This window comes from Onychomys torridus, chromosome 12 (assembly GCF_903995425.1).
Source record: "Onychomys torridus chromosome 12, mOncTor1.1, whole genome shotgun sequence".
NCBI lineage: Eukaryota > Metazoa > Chordata > Mammalia > Rodentia > Cricetidae > Onychomys > Onychomys torridus.
The window spans coordinates 38,351,935-38,375,848 of NC_050454.1; the positions used below are offsets into that span (position 1 = coordinate 38,351,935).

The window sequence follows — 23,914 nt, forward strand, 5'->3', positions numbered from 1 at the left end:
GCTCGCACCAAGCCCCGGGTCTGAATAAAACATCTTTGCTATGGCTTTCCTTGTCCCTTTATGAGTCCTTCTCACCATGCCAGGCAGAGGTGGCTCTCACAGCATCAGTTCCATCATCCTTCCTGTCACACCTTCGATGCCTTCTCTGTAGTTAGACTCAGATTTCCACTCCTTTCCCTGACACCGAACTCCTGTAGGCCCTTCCCTGTAACCCTTCAGTGCATCTGCCATTCTGGCCCGAGTCCTAGTTACAAATATGCAAGCTTGTCCCCACCTGCAGATTTATATTTGTTCTTTCCTCACCTTAGAACATTCTGGCTTCAGACATTCTCTTAGCTGCCACCCTCATTATATTCAGGTCTCATTTCAATGTCCCTAATTAAAGAAGTATTTTCTGGCTACATCTTCTAAGGCACTTACTGTGATTATTCTTATTCTATACTATTCATGACATAAAATTATTTTTTGTTTAAAATTATATTCACTGTAGAATATTCAAAACTGCGAAGTCCATGAGAATGACTTGTTTTGGTAGAAAATCTGCAGTGCCTGGAACAGTATCTGACACACAGTAGGCACTTTACTACACATTCATTATATATGGTCCCAGTATAATGATTCAAGAACATGATTATTTAATGCCTGCTTTTCCCCAAAAATCTCAGAATGAACATTTCCTCCTACAAATTTATTGAATTAAAATGGGCAGATTATATGCATATATATTTATAATGTTTTTTATATATATGTAAATTTATCTTCATGAAATGATCACTATAATAAAACTAATTCACACACTTTCAAACTTTTCTTTCTATTTTGAAGAATTAAATTCTATCCTCATAAATTTCACCTATAAATTGTAGTATTATTCCTACAGACAGTATGCTTTTCATGAGATCACAGTTCTGTCCTTGATCAGCTAAAACAATATTCTCTGGGCAATATTTTCCTATTTCTACCTCTCTTATCTTCTGACAACAACTGCTCTACTCTCTACTTCTGTGATATGGACTAATTTAGATTCTAAATATGTATATATACATATATGTGTGTGTGTGTGTGTGTGTGTGTGTGTGTGTGTGTGTGTGTGCAAGACAGAGAGACAGAGAGACAGAGAGACAGAGAGACAGAGAGACAGAGAGACAGAGACAGAGAGAGAGAGAGAGAGAGAGAGAATATGCTGCATTTTTATAATGTCCTTCAGTCCTTCAAGTGTTTCATATTGCTGCAAATGGTAGATCACCCTTTTAAAAGTTCAAATAACATTCCTTGTGATTAGCATCATGGTTAAAAGTACTGTATTTCTATGGTTGAGCCCTGATATCACACAGACACACAGACACACATGTATATATGTGTGTAAGTAACATTATGTTGTATTTATATATTTAGGAATATATATATACATATATATGTATATATATATAAAACAAGAATCATGTAGAGGCCATGGTTTTTTGAGGGAGTAATGAAGTTTTATGGGAAGTGTTGGAGGAAGAAAAGGGAAGGGATAAAATAATGCAATTGTAGTTTTATTTAAAATAATATTAAAAAGAAGCAGTGGCTCCTTTTCCCTTAAAATATGCATTCTGTGATATTGAGTTCCATCTGTCTTAGCTCTTATCTATGTTTTAGGTAGCATTTTGTGCTCAAAGCATTTTGGTATAAGTTTTCAGAGATTTAGAAAAGCAGGATTTTCTTCTTTGCTTGTGAATATCTTAATCCACCATTATAAAGCTTCCACGTTTGTCACATTGGCTTCTTTGTACTGAAGAATTTTCAGTTCACTACATTACTGTCAGGGTTGTCTCAGACATATCCAGGAGTGGGCTGTGAGTAACAGTGATAGTAGAGAAGTAATTGGTGGTGTTGCTGAGGGTAATATGCTAATAGTTTCAATCTTCCAACCTATCTTTTCATGGCCTTATTATTTACGATGATTAAGCAGCCCCTATAGTAAATGAGTACATGTCCTAGACATTTTCAAAAGAGTAAAAAAGAGGGGCCAGGGAGATGGCTCAGAAAGTAAAGATATTTGGTGCCTTATCCTCTGACTCCTTATCCCAAATAAATAAATAAATAGAGATAATGAAATTTTAAAAAGTCAGGAATAAATAAATCTCTTATCTTCCAGGGATGCATGAATCTGAAGTGATAGATTACCTTAGGATAAAAACAAAAATGAAAAGAACCAAATAAACTACCTACACACTCCTTTTGCACGAAAAGGTTCTTAGCAGATTCTTGTTTAAAAGAATGTCTTCCACTTCTGAAGTCTTAGAGTAGTTTTTCTTTAAGACACACATTGAATAGATAGAAGAAATACTCTCAGAATGCTTTTCTTAGATACTTTCCCAGCACAGCTTAACTTCTTATGAATACATCTCACTTAGATTGTCCCACCTTGAAGTCTAGGTCATTTTTTTTTTCCTGTGAATGATCATGTTAAATATTTTTATTCCTTACCCACAGAAGTCCTAGAGCTACCATAAACTATTGTTTCCTAAGCTTCAGAGATGAGAGCTCTTTAAGAAATGACTGTTTTTCTGTATGCTGTTTATTTAGTTTCATTGGGATTGAACCCAGGGCTCTACACTGGCTAGGCAAACACTTTACCACTGACCGGTACACACCTTGGGTTGAGTGTTTGGATGATCATTTCACTGGAGCTGTATTGCCTTCTGTTTCTATCTTGATTAAGATTTGTTACCGTCAAGTCACCTGAGCGCTACGTTCTGAAGTGTCACGCCCTCTTCCACTGACTCTCCAGACACCATGAGGGTTTTGCTTCTCTTAGCCTGAGATCTAGGTTGCTGCCCATGGTGCTCACTCACAATGGGCACTATCTCTATACTTAGCTCATGGTCTTTGTGCCTGCTAGGGAGCTTTGTTGTACTTTCATGTACATTTTTGTAGGTTTTTTTGGTGCAAAGTGTGGTATTTTGGTGCAAAGTGTGGAACCCATTAGTTTCTAGAAATGTAATTTTAGAAAATGGTTTCTCTTATTTTTTAGATAATATAATTACATCATTTCCCCCTTCCCTTTCTTCCCTCCCCAACCCTCCTACATATCTTCCTAGCTCTCTTTCAAATTCATAGCCTCTTTTAAAAATTAATTGCTGTTACTTGCATATATATATGTAAAAGCCTGCTCAGTCTGTACAAATGTTACTTATATATGTTTTCAGGCTGACCATTTCATATTGAATAACCCATTGGTGGCCCCTTCCTTGGGAAAACTATTTTTCCTGCTCTCAGCTCTGTCTCTTTGTCCTTATTCAGCTCATGTCCAGGCAGTCATGATGGTGAAACTGTATGGGTCTTAGAAGCTGTAATTTTTTAAAATTTGACTAACGTCATTAGAATTTCTATTACTAAAAGAGCACATTGAAAGATTGGAAAAGCACAGGGATGAATAGCCAAACTAATGGAAACACATGAACTATGAACCAAAAGCTGTGGAGCCCCCAACTGGATCAGGCCTTCTGGATAAGTGAGATAGTTGATTAGCTTGAACTGTTTGGGAGGTACCCAGGCAGTGGGACCCTATTTTGTCCTTAGTGCATGAGCTAGCTGTTTGGAACCTGGGGCTATGTGGGGACACTTTGCTCAGCCTGGAAGGAGGGGACTGGAGCTGCCTGTACTGAATCCACCAGGTTTAAATGAATCCCTAGGGGAGTCTTGGCCCTGGAGGAGATGGGAATGGAGGGGAGGGGCTGGCGGGAAGGTGGTGGTGGGGGCGGGAGGGGGAGGACAGGGGAACCCATGGCTGATGTGTAAAATTAAAACACAAATATAATAAAAAAAAACTCTGAAAAAAATAAAAAAATAAATAAGAACTCAGATTTTTATAGATAAGCCTAACTTATTAAACATCTTTTTTTAGTGAAAGAGTACACCTTGTGTCCTTTCAACTTAGGAAACCTCTGTTGAGACATGGGATCTTTTCTCCTCAGTTAATTATAAACATCCTGAGAATTAACTGCTTTTGATTGACAGCGATCATAGGATCTGTTGAGTAACTGCCGTCTGTGTGTGTATGTTAAGTGTGATCTTATTCCTTTTCTGTAACTGCAAGCACCTTTCTTGAAGATGGGTCTGATTCATCTAGGCTGGATTTTGTTGCTATTCCCTTTTCCAAGGTGTATGTACCCATCACCTGCATTATTGAACAAGAAGTTATTTTAATCTTTATGCAACAGCTATTTGATAGCATCATCATTTTTGTTACCTTTCTTTTTACTCCTGTTGCTGCATTTAGCCTAAAAAACAAAACAACAACAACAAAAAAAACCACAAAAACAACAACAAAAAACCCAGCCACTTCTTTCATTTGACGTTTCAGTGAATGCTGCACAAGAACCTGTTCTTCTATTTTTTTTTTCTGCATGCTGCTTTGTGAAGGTCACTCGTTATTATAGTTTTCTGCCTTAGTATCTGATGAGCGCCCAACACTTTCTTATCTACTACATTTTTAGCTTAGTAAAGGTCTAAAGCATGAAATACAAACTATTCTTCAGCCCACTGTTGGTCCCTCCATCACGTTCTAACGCACAGAAAGTGTCTTGGTAGGATGTCAAAGGACAAAGTTTTATTTGCTGAATTTCAGAAGTAAAGAACATTTTTTTTTTTTCCAGTAGAAAACTTTATATTTTCTCAAGAAGCATTCCATAGGAACTTTTTAATTTAAGACATACCAATGAGGGAACATTCTGAGTATATTTTACTAGAAGTTTTAGCAAAGCTCCAGGAAAAAACTCAGGTATTCATATCAGATTAAAGTACTTCTAGGCAGAATTGCAAAGTACCATCTTGTGCTGTTTTGTTGGTTTGTTTGAGATAGGCTAACTCCAATCTCCTAGATTCTGGGATTATTGGCTTATGGTCATCATGCCCAGATATCAGAATATTTTGTAAATTTATCCTCACACTAAGCATATTTATTATTGAAAAGGCCAATCTCAAGATTTAAAAATTAATACAAAAAGTCAAGAAAATTCATGAGCACTTGAGTTAGGTAAGGGCTCATTTCTCTCTCAAGCTGTTGCATCGTTAGCTATAATTGTCTACATATTAGGTATAGGCTATGTCTTCTCAGACTGCGAGTTTTGACATTTCTCATATTTTTCTTATAGAATACAGGAAGGAAGCTTACAAAGGCAAATTAACCAAAACTAAGATGTTAGTAGAAATCTAATTATCCAGATTATGTGTTATCAGATACAGCATTCTGTATTCCAATAAAGAAAGTACCAATATACAATTACTGCTGTTGAAGAAAAACAAACAAAAATTAGCCACAGATAACATGAAAAATAGCAATCAGGAACCCCAGAATTTTGTCAGGTATTATATAATGATTCTTACATGTTGCTTTAATATTTAAAATATAACAGAAATCATTACCATAATTAAAAATAACACTACCATTATATTTTAAATAAAAATTATCTCTTAAATCATATGAATGTGAGCCAAAATATATGTTTTAATGTTATCTTAAGGTAAATAGGACCTTATTTCCATAATTGAAAGCAAAGAGGCTTAGCATTTTCAATGTAAGTATAAGCTGTGGTTGCCTAGCAATATTCAAATGAGCTAGAGTATCTTTTTAGGACTGGTTATAAAGCAGTTGTCCATGTGAATATGTGTCAGATTTAGAAATGAAAGAGATTTTCAGCACTTAAATTTTAGCCAGACAGGACACCATTTATCAAATGAGAAATGCCCCAAAGAGTCAGTAATTTCTATGTAGATTAACTAGTCAAAATGGTAATTTCATGTGCATTGTTGGGAAAGGGTCATAATCACCAACTCTAAGAACCTGATAGGTTTTTTTCACAGAATTGACACAGAAAAGCATGGACTTAGTTCTTGCCAAGACACTATTTTTATAATTTATTTCCTTCTATCCTTGGCCTACATTGCACATTTCTTGGTTTCACTGTCATTACCAGGTCCCAAGTTCCCTTAGCAGAGGCTTGATGTGTCTTAGCCTAGGGTTTAAGTGCTTTACTAGAAGCAGCTGCTGTCACTGTAGTCCCTTTTAAGCTGCCATCCACTCTTCATGTCTTCAGAGATGTGAGTCCCAGTATATGCTGCTGTTGGTTATTCTTAGTTCTGTCTCTGTATAGCTTTATAGGTGTTCTCACCTTCAGGCTTTGTTAGTAGTGGAGACAGTTTTCTGGAGTGTATTACACTCATCGAGTTACCACTTCTTCTTCCTTTTAGTTCTGAAGAGTCACAGTAGAAAGTTCTGGTAATGTAAATACCCTGATAGAGAGATATTGTCTCAAGCAACATGAGCCTACCTACTACTTCTAGTAATATAGAATGTAACTTCTAGGAATAGAGCATTTAGAGCTGGGAAGGAAGTACAGCAAGTCCGAGTGTTGTTTCTCTCTTCCTTGGATGCAAGGTTTCCATGAAGGCTTTGGCTACTAAGTCAGGTGCTCCTATAAGGTATATAACCTGGACTTATACTTTATAATGTTTCCCAGTGGCAATAAAGGAGGGCAAGTCCAGTCAAGACTCTATCCAACCTGGGAGGCTTTCTATATTTCACCCAATGAATCTGGAACTTTTGTGCCCTGTTGCCTATTTGTAAATCATAAACCTACTTCTTATGATAGGTGTGCATGCCTTGTACTGCTGTACTCAAGACAGTTAGGTATATAAATTATATACATTAGCCCTCTACATTGGTTCAGGATTCATAGGGTATAAATGATATGTATGTGTACTTTCATTTTTGGAGGCTGGCATAGTATGACAAGCTTTGCTATTTTTCTACAGAGAAGAGCATTTTCTCATGAGGGGTAATCCAAACACACTACATAACAGGTTCACTAAAGAGAACCCTAATGTGGTAGCTCCATAATACATGGTGTTGAGTACAGATTAGACCTTAGACCTGAATCAGGACCAATGAATACTCAAGTATAGGAACCAACATGAGAATTTCAGTTATATTTAATTATAAATCTCACCCTTTAACCTACTTTACTGGATTTATACTGTAGAAATATTGACATATATTGCAGGCATATGGTTTTAAATAAGGCTCTAAGGAGTTCTTACTGCCATTTGTTATAATATTTTTTTGTTTTTTTTGTGTTGTTGTTGTTTTATTTTTAGAAAAGACTTATTTATTTGTCCTCCATTTGATTAGGAAAGAACAACATTGGTGTAGTATACAGTTAGAAAGAGCATTTACCTGAAAATTAAATCAAAACTGCACACAGATTTTTTAATAGGGGACCTGTATCATGATTAATAATGTCACTTAACATTAATAGATGCCTAGATACCAGCACTCCACCACTATAAATTATATTTTATTTTCATTTTTTTGTTAATATTTATTTATTTATTATGTATACAGTGTTTTGTCTGCATATATCCCTGCAGACCAGAAGAGGGCACCAGATTTCATTACAGATGGTTGTGAACCACCATGTGGTTGCTGGGAATTGAACTCAGGACCTTTGGAAGAGCAACCAGTGCTCTTAGCCTCTGAGTCATCTCTCCAGCCCTTATTTTCATTTTATGTCAATATAGGTACTATTTCATCACTATTTGTAAATGTTTGATAATGTCCATAAGAAAGGAATTGGAACAAAAACAGCTCTGTAAAATATCTAAAAATAGGAAGACACCATGGGCACCGGACTAGGCCCTCTGCATAAGTGAGACAGTTATGTAGCTTGATCTGCTTAAGGGGCCCCCTGACAGTAGGATCAGGATTCATCATTGGTGCATGAGCTGGCTTTTTGGAGCCCATTACCTCTGTCTGCCATCTATAAAGCCTTGTTTAAGCTATATTCCTTGTTATCACCATATTTCTTGTTTAGACCTCCATAACAAACACTAAATGTATCAAAATGCTGGGACACACAAGACTGTCGGCTCTTAAAATAATGAAATCTTTGAAAGAAATGGCCTTATTACAATAGGATTGAATATCCATGCCCATTATAAAGACAAGTAATCAAATTAATGATATATACATTATACTTCAACTTTTTATTTTCCTTGTGCTCTTTCTCTTTCTCTTCTTCCTTCCCCTTTCATTGCCCCCAAGTTTTTTTTTTTTTGGTGTGTATGTGTGTGAGTGTGAGTGTGAGTGTGAGTGTGAGTGTGTGTGTGTGTGTGTGAGAGAGAGAGAGAGAGAGAGAGAGAGAGAGAGAGAGAGAGAAAGGGAAAGAAAGAAAGAAAGAAGGAAGGAAGGAAAGAAAGGAAGAAAGAAAGAAAAAGAAAGAAAAGAAAGAAAGAAAGAAAGAAAGAAAGAAAGAAAGAAAGAAAGGGAGTGTTAGTTACTTTTTCTGGCCTGGAACTCATTATTTTGACCAGATGAACTCAAACTCATAGATCCTCTAACTGTTTTTCCTGTGAGCTATAAGATTAAAGGCATTTGCCACCACCCCTGGCTCTCCTCATACCTAAAAATCCTTGGAGTAGCAAGGTAATTTTGAGACCTGTACAAATATTTGATTATATTATTTTACATTTAGTGATCTTTTAAATTCAGAAACACATCTTAAGATAATCTATGGCTTGATAGTTGTTGTCATTGGATTCTAATATCCTGGCTTCTTAATTTTCTATTTAATTCTAAAATATGATCTACATCTAAAGAAACTGTGTTTTAAGCTTCTCAACTCTGTTAGCTATGTAACAGAATATGCTCAGAGGCTTGGGGTCAAATCTGATCAAACTGATCATGTATATACATGATTTTGGGTTACCTGTTAGTTTTATAAAGATATTAAATCTAGCTGTGGACTTCCTATTTTAAAGAGCAATTAAGTTATTACTTAATAAGGGGTTCCATATATATATATTTATATTAACCCCTATAAATATGTATACACACAAAATATGTGTATATATGTGTATCTATATATATTTGAGTGTATATATTATACATGTATATACATACACACAAAGAGCTCATCAATTACTTTCTTGTATTTTAGGTAGATTGCATGTGTAGCAAATTTATAAAATTTAAAAATTATAATTAATATTTTATAGAATAATCTTTAATTCTAAGAATTGATATAAATTATGGGTTTATAAAAATGAAATAAAATAGCCACAAATAATACAAAATATCTTGGTGTAGCTCTAACAAAGCAAGTGAAAACCTGCATGTCAAGAATTTCGAAGTATTTGAAGAAATTGGAGAAGATATCAAAAATATATAAAGAACTTAAGAAACTACACACAAAAACACAAATAATCCAATTAAAAAATGGAGTATAGATCTAAACAGAATTCTCAACAGAGGAATCTTAAATGGCCCAGAAATACTTAAAGAAATGTTCAACATCCTTAGCCATGAGGGAAATGCAAATCAAAATGATACTGAGATTCCACCTTGCACTTGTCAGAATTAGGATAAAAAACACAAGTGACAGCTTATGCTGGAGAGGATATGGAGCAAGGAGAACACTCCTCCACTGTTTGTGGGAGTGCAAACTTGTACAGCCACTTTGGAAATCAATATGGCAGTTTCTTAGAACATTGGGAATCAATTTTCCTGAAGACCCAGGTATGCCACTCTTGGGCATATACCCAAAAGATACTCCACCATACCACAAGGACACTTGTTCAACTATGTTCATAGCAGTTTTATTTGTAATAGCCAGAATCTGGAAACAATCTAGATGCCCCTCAACCTAAGAATGGATAAAGAAAATGTGGTACATTTACACAATGAAATATTACTCTGCCATTAAAAACAATGAGTAGGAAATTTGCTGTTAAGTGAATGAAACTAGAAAAAATCATCTTGAGTGAGGTAACCCAGAACCAGGAAGAAAAACATGGTTTTTCCTCACTCATAAGTGGATATTAGCTATAAAGCAAAAGAGAACCATGGTACAATTCATAGACCCAGAGGAGCTAAGTAACAAAGAGGGCTCAAGGTGGTGGGTGGGATGCATGAATCTCACTGTGAATGGGAAATAAAATGGACATTCACAGTGGACATAGGGAAGCATGGCTGGAGGGGGATGGGGGATGGGAACAAGAGGGATCATGTGGGGGGTGGATGGAGGGAGAGAGTACCAGGAGAGACAACTAGAGTCTGGGGTATCTCTAGGGTGAGCTAGAAACCTAGAGCAATGGAAACTCCCAGGAATCTATGAGGGTGACACTAACTAAGATTCCTAGCAATAAGGGATGTGGAGCCTTTACCGGCCATTTCCTTAACCAGGCAAGACTTCCAGTGGAGGGGCTGGGACACCAATCCAACCACAAAACCTTCGACCTACAATTTGTCCTGCCTACAAGATGTGCTGGGGTAAAGATGGTACAGAAAATGTGGGAGTGACTAACTAATGACTGGCCCAGAGACCTAGGATAGAACCACACATGACTGGCAAAAAAAAAAAAAAAAAAAAAAAAAAAGTCAATGAAATGATGCCTAATGACATTCTGCTATTCTCATAGACTGGTGCCTAGCCCCACTGTCATCAGAGAGGCTTCACCCAGCAAGTGCTGGGAACAGATTCAGAGACCCACAGCCCAACATTAGGAGGGCTTGGAGAATCCTATGGAACAGGGGGATCAAGGATTGTATGAGCCACAGGGGTCAAGGTCAGCACAAGAAAACCCACAGAACTAACTAACTTGGGCTCATAGAGGCTCACGGAGACTAAACCAACAACCAGGGAGCTTGCGTGGGACTGGCCTAGGCCCTCTGCATACATGTTACTTTTGTGTAATGTGATCTTCTTGTGAGACCCTAACAGTGGAAGCAGGGGCTGTCTCTGACTCTATGCCTGCTTTTGGGACCCATGCCTCCTACCGGATTGCCTCATCCAGCCTTAATAGAAGAGGAGGAGCCTAGTCTTCCTGCAACTTGGCTGGTTGATATCATGGAAGGCCAGTCTGTATTCCTGTATTCGAAGAAAAATAGTGGAGGAGGAGTTGATGATAGTGGTGGGGGAGAGTAAAGGGAAGATGGGGGAAATTAGGAGGGAGGGAAGGAGGGGAAACTTTGGTTGGGATATAAAAACAAAAATGTAATAAAAAATGAAGAAAGAAAGCAAAAATCCTTAGAAAAGTGAAAACAGCTACAATATTTTCTAAATTGAAGATGGAGTTTAAAATGCCATTTTTTCCCTAAAATGACTAATGTATTTTCAGGTTCTATACATTTTTATTTTTATAAAATATTTGGTTAAACTAAAAGATCAATGAATACCTGTACCTTATATATCAGAATTAGAGATTAATTTATCTTCTATAGAACTCTATTTTATATTGAAACTGTGAAAGCGTTGACAAATTATCACAGGACATTTCAACAAAAATAATAAGGGTATATTTTTTTTATTCATGATATAAAATTTCCATATACCTCAAGACTGGTTGAATATAGTGAAACTTCAAAATATTGAATAGAAAATAAAATAAAAAGATAATTAATTAATAGGGTGCCATCCAAAAATTATTTGTAAGCTTAAAAGACAGAAAAAATAAATATGTTTTGGATAGTCTCATCGATGTGCTCTTTCACTGATGCTGATTTAAATCTCAAATGAATCATTGGTGAGAATTTTAATAAACAAATGATGACAGTTACAACCGAAAATCAACAGCATTAACATACTTCAATGGAGACGTTAAGACTAAATTCTTCAAAGCAATATCCAAGGAGTGAATTGTCTTGGAGCAATTGAAAAATATTTATGATACTCATGGTGTAGTTGACATCATATAATTTAAGTTGATAGTTTTGTTTTAAAGAGTTAGCCTTTTATTCTTGCTTCCTTTCCCCCCAAGTACAATTTAAAAATGGCTTAGAGAACCTTTATATGTCTCCAAAGAAACTTGTCATTCATTTATATGTGCATCTGGATCATCTGATAATACCAAAAAAGGAGACATTTCCTAACCACTAGGTCCTTATTAATTACCCTTGAAGCATTAAAGGTAATGTTGATGACCCATAAAGAGGTCTATTTAAAGAATACCTATTACACAGCTAAAATATCTCCAGCAAGGGCAGGTTCATTTTGAAGGCAGTCATGAGACACATTTCCATCATGAACGCAAAGTCCTAGCACATCAGAAGCCCAAAGATAAAATTTAAGAAGTGTTTTTTTTTTTTTTTTAAACAACAGCAGTAACCCTCTGAGCCTTCAAATATAAGAAATCCTGTTAACTAAGTAACGTATTAGTAAGAACAAATAGAAAATGAGAACATGACATTAAGGAAACATGAACAATTATTCTATCAGCGTTAAAGAATTAAAAGCTAACATGGTGACACAACAGGGCATGGAACTTACAGTTGTTGTATAAGCTGCTTCTGGATCATCTTCCAGTACTCTGGAGAGACCGAAGTCAGAGACTTTGCACACCAAGTTGCTGTTCACCAGTATGTTTCTGGCTGCTAGGTCCCGATGAACATATCCCATATCAGAAAGATACTTCATGCCTGATGCGATACCCCGCAGCATGCCAACCAACTGGATGACAGTGAAGTGGCCATCATGCTTCTGTGAGAGAATTATACCTGTTAGTTGACTGACATTAATACCATGTTCATACATATATGCAGTAAATTAAGCCATGGATTCATTGTACAGGATCTTTGAAGACATGCATCAATTCTGCTGACCATTGCTTGTCTTCCTAACAAAGTACAAGACCCTTGTCTGATATTTAAAGGAGGAATAAAACCGAACTAGAGGTGATGAACTACACAAGGAGCAAGGGCAGCCAGCCAAGTCAACCTCCAGAGAAAATTATGTCAAAGAATTTTTTTTCTAAACAAGGACAAACTGAAGTGAATGGTGTGAGAGGAAAGAGTACAGAGAATGCACAATGGGCATTCCATATTTAGAAGCTCTGCGGAAGCTGCACAAGCAGGCAGGAGAACAGCAAAACCTGTGACTGGGAGAAACTCATGGGGTAACTAGAAATATGTGGGAAATAGCAATCAGTCTAGGCCATTCAAGACAAAACAAAGATACGTGAACAAGAAATGGATGGAGGAAATCGGCAGATAAAACAGAAAAACACAAGTAAACAGAAAATCACTCGATTTTTTTTCAAATATATTGGGCAAATATAAAAGAAAGCATTAGAAGTTGACTGGAAAGAAGATATTTTAGCTCTCGGCAAGAAGAATTATACTAAAGATCACCATATGAATAATAAGTCAGGCAGGGTAGTGTTACACAACAATCAACACATGACATCTTATCCTCTCACCTAGAGAAAAAAATACAATGCATAATCTACAAAACAGTAAGATCAGTCCAACAGTATTCTGTGCAAAATGCAAGTACAGGCAAAGTCAAACACAGATCGTGGTCTTTATGTCAGATGAGACGCAAATACAAATACACATAATGCATATTAACTTTAACTTACTAATTGTTTGGAGACTGTTGTCTTTGGCAAGTTACAGAGAAGCATAAAAGGTTCAAGTCATTTTTATACAGCAGGCCAAATTGATTTATGAATGATATTAAAAGTTTATATATATATTTATATGTATATATATATATATGTATATATATATATATATATATATATATATATATATATATATATATATAAAGGCTATATTACATAGTAGAAACACACATGAGGATATTTTTGTGTTACAAGCTGTTTGCCATAAATATTTGATAAAAACCATAGAGTGGCTTAGGCACAAGGGTGGTGAGACCAACTGTGTCTCTCACAGTGACACTGCCTCCTCCACAATGCTGCCCCATTGATTATTTAGAAGAATAAGCTTACATACCAATGGTGCAAACTTGGCCTTATCATATCATCTTATCTCTCTAATATCTCTTGGATTATATCTCCAACGTGCAGAGTAGAGAAAGGAAGCATCTCTTAAAAGAAGCTTCCTCACACCAACTGTGTCCATTAAAGTGGGGTCTTCTGTATAATTAATGTACAAAAGATAACCCAGCAAAGAAAATCCTTGGTGTTATTAGCCCTTTATGTTCCCAATCCATCTTCATAGACAGTTCACAGTTAGATGGAATCAGCCTCTTCTATCATGTGTTCTACCCACCTCTCTGCTATTAGGAATCTCAAAACTTGAGAATTGAAAACATTAATTCTATTTTTTTTCTGGAAAGGATTACACTACACTTTAAAGGCAATTCTTTCTCACAAAGTAAAGTTCCCCCCATCATAGTTATCGTCAGGCAGAATCTCTAAACATTAGGAAGAGGTTGGTGACCATGAAGAAATAAGGAAAGCCTCATTCCCTTCTTTGTACAAGTGTAGTGACCCAACCCAGGGTTTTGATGAGACTCACTTATAAAATACATGGGCGCCTCCTGGATTTTTTTAATAATTGTTAATAGTTAATGAGTTTAAATTATATTTTATAACTACAATGAATCAGAAAATTCTGTTTTCTGAAAAACATGTTGTTACTCTAAATACCTATAAGAGGAAACAGGTACACAAAGTCGTGTGGAAATGTAACTTCCAATCTATCCTGAGGGTGGCATGAAAAACAAAATTACTATTTCAAAATTACGTCTTTTTTTAAATAGCAAATGTGAACTGTAGAAAAATAGTGGGCTTCCCAATGGCCATGCACATATACAAGGTATTTTTTGATAATTACCATCCTATTGTTTATGTATATCACTTGCTTTCCTTCTCATTATTGGTACCATACCGATTTCTATAGATTCCCTTCTAGTTTAATGATTTTGTGGTTTTGCTAATTTTGATTTTATTCCTTAAATTTCATATATTAGAGAAAATATTATGTTTCTAAGACTGGCCAGTGTGTGTGTGTGTGTGTGTGTGTGTGTGTGTGTGTGTGTGTGTGTGTGAGGTTGACATTGGGTGTCTTCTATTGCTGTCCATCTTTTTAAAATTTTCTTATTTTGAGGTCAAGGCACCCACTAAACCTGGAACTTACTGATTCAACTACATTGGCTAGCTAGTGAGCTACATGTGAGCTACCTCCCAGCTTTGCTTCTATAGTCTTAGGTTTGCAGGTGTGCACTGCTCTACCTTGCCTTCTGTGTGGGTGCTGGAATTAGGGTCCAAGATCCCTTATGTGGGCATTTTACTGAATGAGCCATCTTTCCCACTCTGATAGTAACTAATTTTGCTTAACATGATATTCTTCAGTTCCGTCCATACTCTGGAATAATTATCTTTGTTTCATTCTTGCTTAATGGCTGAAGAATGTACCATTATTTATATATATCATGTTTTCTCTTCTGTGAACACATTGATGGGTTCCTATGCTACCTCTATGATGGGTCTATTGTGAAGAGTGCTGTGATGAAGGTACATCATACAAGTGTCTCTTTTTTATGCTGCCTTAGATTCCTTCAGGTTGTAACCCAGGTTTTATGGCAGTTCTAATTTTAGTTTTTTTTGAGGATGAGCCATACTGGGTTTCAAATGACTACACTAGTTTACATTCCCATCAGTGCTACTTATATGTTTCATTATTATATTTTCACCAACACTGCGACCCATTCTTTTCAATGGCTTTAGTAACACAGAATTCCCATAGCATAACATTTATCCTTCTAAAACATACAACTTAAGAGAACTTAAGAATTTTCTTCATCACTCCCAAGAGAACCACATAAGGACCATCATACCCTGCTATGCTCAATAATCCTGCCACGTGGGCAACCACCAACCTACTTTCTACCACAATGGGGTTTTACCTGCTCTCAATATTTTCTAAGCAGAAACACACAGCTTTTTATGGCTATCTTCTTTCACATCGAACCCTAATGTTTCTGAGACTGTTTTACATTGTAGCACATATTAGTGTTTTATCTCTGCATTGTTACATTTTCTTCATTTGAAGTTAATAAATATTTGAATTACTTCCATGTTTTAGTGACTATGCATGGAAGTTTTTAATGGTTTATTTTAATGTTGTTATCAACACTTGAAGATATTTGGATTAACTGCTTTCCTATCAACTGCATGGCAATTTGTTTTCTACCAATGATAAGCACTGTCTTTTAAAAATTGAGATACTGGTCTGTGAGAGAAGTCTGAACTACTTTGTACATGTTATTTCAGAGGCTACACCATGTTCTTTACCAATTTTAAATTCATTTGGCCAAGAGTTCTTTTGTGGTCCCTAAAATCAATAACAACATGACATATATCTGCTTTTCGTAACTAGGTTTCAATTTGTGTGGATGGTACAAAGCTCTAAGGTTAGGAGCCTAATATGAATTAAGTCCATAACATTCAAGTAAAAATAGATTGCTATCTTTATGTTCTTTGCCACATGCAGAGAACACTGAACAGTCCTTGGTATAGTGAAATCTTGTCTGTGATTATATACCTGCATGATCAACACCTGTGAGACAGACTTAAATCAAGAATGGACATGGGAAACATTAAATGGCAGTACATTAAAAGCAGGCCTTCAGGGGTGGGCTTGGGACTTGTATACTGACAATAATCAATTACCAATTCAGACCAACCCTGGAAAGGCCTAATGGCCTTTAGGTATACAACTTTTTGCAGCCATGGCTATTTCCAAGACAGGAACTCCAGTAAAAGACTGTAACCTCCAAAGTGCCAGCAGTTCCAGCATGTAGGATATTCAATCTGAGAGCTTACCCTAATGTGGTAGTTTTTGAATGCAAATCTCCTTTTTATAATCCATTACCCTGATTAGCTACTAGTGACAATTTCTGTATCTTTCAATCTGTCTGCTTACTTACCATCCATCCATGCATCCATCCATCCATGCATCTATTCCTCATTCATAATATATCACCCAGGTGAAAGGTAAATTCCAAAAGTAATGAAATATTATCTGAGGTAGGCATATCTTAATTGCTACTATATTGGCCTTGGGAAAATACACATTTATAAATCACTATAAACCAGTGACACCCGTAAGTCTTCCAGATACTTTTCCATTTAATTCTCCACTGTGAGATCTAAGCATAGTTATTATCACCTTTATGTACTGGTGGAGTTATGGTTTATAAACACTACACAATAGAGCTTTTAAGACTATTGTTCCCAACTCTATATGGGATTTTATGATTGGGTGTGGGGTCAGCAATATCTGATAATAGTAAAAGGCTTAAGAATGTTCAATGATGCCCCTCAACTGAAGAATAGATAAAGAAAATGTGGTATAGCTACACAATGGAGCATAACTCAGTGGAAAAAATGACATCATAAAATTTGCAGGCAAAAGGATGGAACTAGAAAAAATTATCCTGAAAGAGGTAACCTAGACCAGAAGGACACACACAGTATGTACTCACTGTGGATATAGTGGATATTAGATGTAAAGCAAAGGATAACCAGACTACAGTCCTCAGCACCACAGAAGCTAGGTACCCAGGAGGACTCTAAGAGGGATGCATGGATCTTCCTGGGAAGAGGAAATAGATGAGATGTCCTGGGAAAACTGGGAGCAGGAAGTGGGAGAGTAGAGAGAAAGGGATGGAGGTATGGGAACATGAGGGGTCAGGATGGTCAAGTTGGAGGTGGAATAGAAGGGAAGAGCAATAAAAGTGATATCTTGATTAGAGGGGGCCATTAAGAGGTTAGGGAGAAACCTGGTGCCAGCGAAACTCCCAGGAAACCACAAGGATGACCCCAGCTAAGACTCCATGCAATAGAGGAGAGGGTACCTTAACTGGCCTTCTTCCCTTGTAATCAGATTGGTGATTACCCTAATTGTCATCATAGAAACTGCATCCAGTAACTGATGGGAACATATGCAGAGATCCACAGCCAAGCACTGGGATGAGCTCTGGGAGTCCAGTTGAAGAGAAGGAAGAGAGATTATATAAGAAAGGGGGGGGGTCAAGACTATGATGGGAAAACCCACAGAGACAGCTGACCTGAGCTTGTGGGAGCTCATGGACTCTGGACAGATAGCTAGGGAGCCAGCATGGGACTGACCTAGACCCTCTGTATCTGGGTGACAGTTGTGTAGCTTGCTCGTTTGTGAGGCCCCTAGCAGAGTGACCAAGACCTGTCCTTGATGCATCAGCTGGCTCTTTGGAACCTATTCCCTATGGTGGGATGCCTTGTTCAGCCTTGATGCAGAGGGGAGGAGCTTGGTCCTGCCTCAACTTGATATGCCATGCTTTGTGGATTCCCAGGGGAGATCTTACCCTATCTGAATGGAGGGGAAGAAGGAGAGGATGGGAGTGGGAAGAAGGGAGGTAGGGGGAGGGGGGAAACTGTGGTTGGCATATAAAAATAAAATAAAGAAAAAATACAGAAGAAATATTTCATTGCTACTTCATAACTGTAAGGAAAGAAAAAGAATACGCAATGACCAAAAATCAATGAAAAACAATTACATGACAAATCCAGGCATTTCCGGCAGTGTTTGCTCATGTTGCATTGTTGGGACTTCACTGCAGTACCGGCTCTGAGCACACACGTGTAGTTTCCAGTGTGCATGCTGCCATGCCACACAGTGCCAGGGAACACTGCTTGAAATGCACCAGCTCACACAGTATGAACTGCAGTGTTTTTGCTGAACATGTAAAGTTTTCTGCTGTTGTGAAAACACAATGCGTTAATTATGGAAAACAAAGACTTAAGATTTTCTTGCATAATTCTTCAGCACATAAGTATCATATTGGTATATTTTTGGATTGCATTGTATTAGACTGGTGGAGTTTAAAATTAGCTAATTGAGGAGCAGAGGTGAGATTCCTAAAGAAAATCACTTAATGAATATTAGTTTGGAATTAGGACAGACTTTCTAATGATATCTGAAACGGTGCTAAATGTACTGCCATTTTGTATTACATATTTATACAAAGTAACATTCTCAGTATTGATGATCCTGAATCAAAATATTGATGAACTATGGAGCCCATTAAAGATGCTCTGTCTTTTATATTTTCAAGTGTTCAGTATAGATTAAATTATTTTAAAATATTTTCAAATTTTAAAAAGACTATCTAATTATTTTAAAATAATATGCATATATTATACGTATGTATATACATGCATGAGGAGTGTGTAAGTACAGGCATGCACATGCCATGCTACACATGTGGATGTCAGAGGACAACACAGGTGTTTGTCTTTCCCTTACACCTTATTGGAAGTGGGATATCGTCTTCACTTCAGAAATCAGCCAGCTGTCTGGCCTTGAGCATCTGGGGATGCTCTTTTCTCCCCATCCCCCATCTTGTCAGAGGAGCCCTATGATTACAGATGCTACCATATCTGGCTTTGTGTAGGTTCTAGGGACCCAAACTCATTTCATTACACTTGTACTGCAAGAGCTTTACCCTCTGAACTGTCTCGCTAGGCACCCACATTTAATTCCTTTAAAAATATTAATTCATTTTATGTGTATTAGTGTTTTGTCTGCATGTTTGTGTGTGCACAGTGTACATGCCTGGTGCCTGCAGAGTTCAGAAGAGGGTGTCAGATCCCCTTAGATCTGTAGTTATAAACGGTTAAGTAGCCATGTGGGTACTAGGAACTGAGCCTAGATCCTCTGCAAGAGCAAGGGCTGTAAAATGCTGAGCCGTCACTCCAGCCCCCAAGTTTTGATTCTTCGTGCATAGATAAATAACCACATCCCTCTCAGTAGTGAGAAAACTTCCTCTTGTCTTTAAAAGATAATGAAATTATGCATGTGCAAAGGAATTTCTTCGTGATTTATTACCAGTAAATGGTTGATTTCTGCACAGATTTTTGTACACATACTTACATACTCAGTTATATCAAAGTTTCTTGGGTAAAAGGAATTGTGAGTATAAAAGTTTAAGAAGCCCTGAGGTAGAGAGCATGCATTCTTCTGTACTAACATTGTCAGAAGAAGAGCTAGCCTCATCTTTACCTAGCCTTGGATAGTATGGGTAGCACTATTTAGCATAATAAAGTATGCTGTAAAATGATCTCTGAGAGTTATTAAATTAAAACCAAGCAAACAAGAACATTCCAGAAAACTCAGCAAAGGCTATTCTCTTCTTCTATGTCTGGCTAAGAGGAATAGCCTCATTTATTCACAAATGAGGCACTATACACCATTTTTTCTTTAGAAACAATGTAACTGTGTTCTCCAAACAAAATCTATATCCCCTTCTCTACTCAGTGACAACATCGCTTTTACAAATTCAGTTCAGGACTTGGCTTTCTTGAATATGGCGTGTGGTTAATAAAGAGTGACAGAATTTAAATAAACTTTTTTTTTTTTTTTTTTTTTTTTTTAGCATCTCGGGGTTTACTGATTGCTACTGCTCTGACATTCCTATTGTTTTGTGTAAACCAGGTTGTTTTCTTGAGGCTGGGCAAGAGCCTTACCCTTTTTATACAGCACTTTCATTACAGCATCCCCCATGCTGCCGTCCACAGCATAGTGCTTGATAAATATTAATTCAAATTCAATTGAATTGTTTACAAGGGGTGGAGAAAAATGTGAGAACACTGAAATTTAATATCTTTGGGCTTCCTACTGGAGATTAATCAAAACGAAAGTGTGATTTTTTTTTATATGACATATGGTTTCTTCCCCGAAAGGCAGATCCAAATGAAAGCAAGTGAAGGTGACATATTTACACGATGCATTTGGAGCTTAGTAGCTAGAATTCTGTTTGTTTTTACCCTGTTCTTTCTTTGCTTTCTCAACCTGACTGCTGAGAAACAAGGAATTTACCCTCTCACTGACAGGAAGGGTGAGGTTGATTGGAAGGGTTTTCTGAGAGCTATACATAATAATGACTGCTATTCTGAAAGCTGCAGAGTTCCATCATACCCTTCCTCAGACCCTGGGGCACAGCATCCTCTAGATCTAAGCTGTCACTGGCATGTCATATCATCTCTGCAGCAACTCCAGCTGTTTTGATGGTTCTCAAGGCCCTCCTCTGTGAGTTGCACCCACAGACACATCAAGCTATTCAATGTTCATTCTTCTTTGAGTTGAGATAGCTGGCCTAAGCTTAGAACAAATATTGGATTAGAGTATCAGGTTGTCCAATGTTACCATATAATTGTATGTTGGGTTTTAATTTTTGATAAATATGTGCAGGTCCTAAGAAAACCAAAATCTTATACTGTCATTGCCTAACACTCTTCAGTGATCTTCAGTGATAGAGCAAGATGCAATATTTCCATCATGAATATGAAATTGTGACTCTCTTTTAGATCTTTAGTTCCCCATCCTTATTTTGATTCACCTTTTTGTGTGTTCAGTTCACCTGTAAAGAACAGTTAATATGCTGGGCTTATACAGCTCCCTCATTAAGGGATACTGACCTTTTTCCCCCTTCACCTGAGCTTTTCATGACAAGTTTTGTCTTCTAAGTGGCCTTTTGTGTTAATACATGCCCTGGGCCAGTATGCATCAAAGTGTCTACTGTGGGGTAATGATTGCTGTGGTTGATAGAAGTCAAAATGAAAACCTAAATCAAGAAAGCTGCTTGTATGAGTGCTTGTACTAGAGAGATAGAAAATAAAATAGTAAAAATAAGTGAGATCATTTTAAAGAATGATGGTAAAACAAATATGACAGAATGATACAAAAAGAATGTTATAATGGAGCCTATGAACACTTCTAAATATATACCAATAGGTCAGATTAAGAATTTTCTACCTAGAAACATAATTCAGATTGTATAGTACACACAGCCATGTTGCATGTTAAATGAAGCACCGTAAAATCTTGCAAAGAGCCGGGCGGTGGTGGTGCATGCCTTTAATCCCAGCACTGGGGAGGCAGAGGCAGGCGGATCTCTGTGAGTTCCAAGTGAGTTCCAGGAAAGGCACAAAGCTACACAGAGAAACCCTGTCTCGAAAAAAAAAAAAAAAAAGAATGAATGAATTAGTTTGGCAAGAGAAGGGAAAGCCAAGGAGGCTGGAATCCATTACATGAGGAGAACAACAGAGGACCCAAAGAAGCTGATAAGGTAACGTCAAGGAGAGTCACAAAAGTCATCATAGTTAAAAGTCTATTGAAAATATGAGGATAAGTTGGAGAATTATTTCATAATGAGTGAAGAGTGCTACATTCTTATTTTCATGTGGTCAGGGGAAGCAGAGAGATACGTTTGGAAGTTAATAGGATAATCCAAGAGAAAGATCATGGCTTGAATGAAGTTCAAGATTTATTTTAGAAGCTGGCTGACAAAGCCTGTGATTAACTGGACAGAAGAGAGTATGACTTAGAAAAGTTGATTTCTTCTATAGGACTGAACTTACCTGGTTGTGTTCATCCTTACACTCTAAGAACCTACCCCAGGACTGGCAAGTGATAAATACTCAAGAGATATCCACTGAATTAAACTGCTGAATGCATTTTTTTTCCTTAGAGGGAGAAGCCATTCAAATCCTTAGTAAGCAGTAAGATATGTTTCTTGAACTATTTTTTTTTCATAGAAAGTTAGATTTGCTAGGATTTCCCCCAAGAATATCATATGTGAACAGGCTTTGAAATGCTGATTACACTTGGAGCTATCTCCACTTTTAAAAGCAAGATCCTTTGACTATAAATAACAGATCCTTGCAGTTCTGGTACAGAGCTAGAAAAGGGGGGATAAATATCATCTAATATTTCTGTTATATATTTTGGGGAGGTTATTATTGAAAAATCTTGGTAAAATAGAGGCCATCAACAAAATACTTAGAAACTACAAAAGATCTGATTACCATAGCATAAATCAATGTTTTGAAGCTCTTGCTGAAAGTGCAATACTCTATAAGAGGTAGATCTTTCTAGTGATTGATGACCTAGAAAGGTTAACTAGCAGTGATAACATCATACCTAGTGATCACACGCCAGTACTCTTGAACAGCATTACTAAAATTATACATCATTCATCGTACACATATTTATAGAGGCTCCAGTTCTCAGCACAAGACCTTGGCTTCCTACAATGAATAAATCACACACATGGTGTAATAAACACTATTGGATAATGACAGTGCCTTGAGGTCTAAAAGGAAGATATTAAAGTTTGTTCCATATGTATGTTAGAGCATTATTTTTGTTCACCTACTACAAGTAACATAAAATGATTGCAGCCTTTTAAAATATACACAGTGGAATTTTCCTTCAGTTGTAAAGAATGAAGTTAGGTTGCTTGCTGGAAAATGGATCATCATATTAACTGAATTAAAACAGTCTCAGAAAGACAAATTCAAATGTTTTCCACTATTTGTTGGTCCTAGATTTTATATAGTTACATGAAGTTATACATGAACAGATAATATGAAAGTAGAAGCGAAACTATCTAGTGGAAGGGGGTGGGATAAGACAGGAGAGAGTAGGTGGGGAGTAGGGGGAATGTGTTCAAAATATATTGTATACTTCCAAGAAAAATGATCTTAAATAAGTAATAATTAAAAACATTATACAAAATCAAACCAGAATGACAATTAGAAGGCTTAGCTGACACCTGGAAAATAATTATATCCCAACTTTGACCTATGCAGTAAAATGGCTGTATGATAAGTGGTTTATAGGAAACTCATGCCATGTACTATAACTTTTGTCAAGAACCTATGGCCAATGAGCTCATAGACCCTCGGGGGACTCTCTCATTAATATTCTGCTAAATGGCCATGGCATCTGATCACATCCTGATAAAGATCTTTGTGTTCATAGATCAATGAAGCTCTCGGTCTTCATCTAAGAAACCTCTTTTCACAGCCAGTTGAAGTGCAGAGAACATGTGTTGGTGGAGACCCAGACTCACAGCCAGTTGAAGTGCAGAGAACATGTGTTGGTAGAGAGCTCAGACACAAATAGGACATGCATATCGCCCTCTTCCTCTCAAGGTTCAGGGAGCTTCGAGCAACCGAGGGCTCCAAGATTATACAAATCAGAGTTTGGGAACGATCAGGACATGTCTTCTGGACATGATATGATTACTGCTCTCATGAACTCACAGCAGGTGTGTTTGGCTACAGAAGACCAGCAGAG

At 37.0% G+C, this 23,914-nt stretch overlaps 1 protein-coding gene across 1 annotated transcript in view; it reads right to left on the reverse strand.

Moving 5' to 3' along the window:
* Epha6 (EPH receptor A6) overlaps positions 1-23,914 on the reverse strand; it is a 956,551-nt gene that overhangs the window by 136,232 nt on the left and 796,405 nt on the right. Inside the window, exon 14 of the mRNA XM_036203471.1 lies at positions 12,309-12,518. Within this exon, the coding sequence (XP_036059364.1) occupies positions 12,309-12,518 (210 nt within the window). The remainder of the gene's footprint in view (positions 1-12,308; positions 12,519-23,914) is intronic.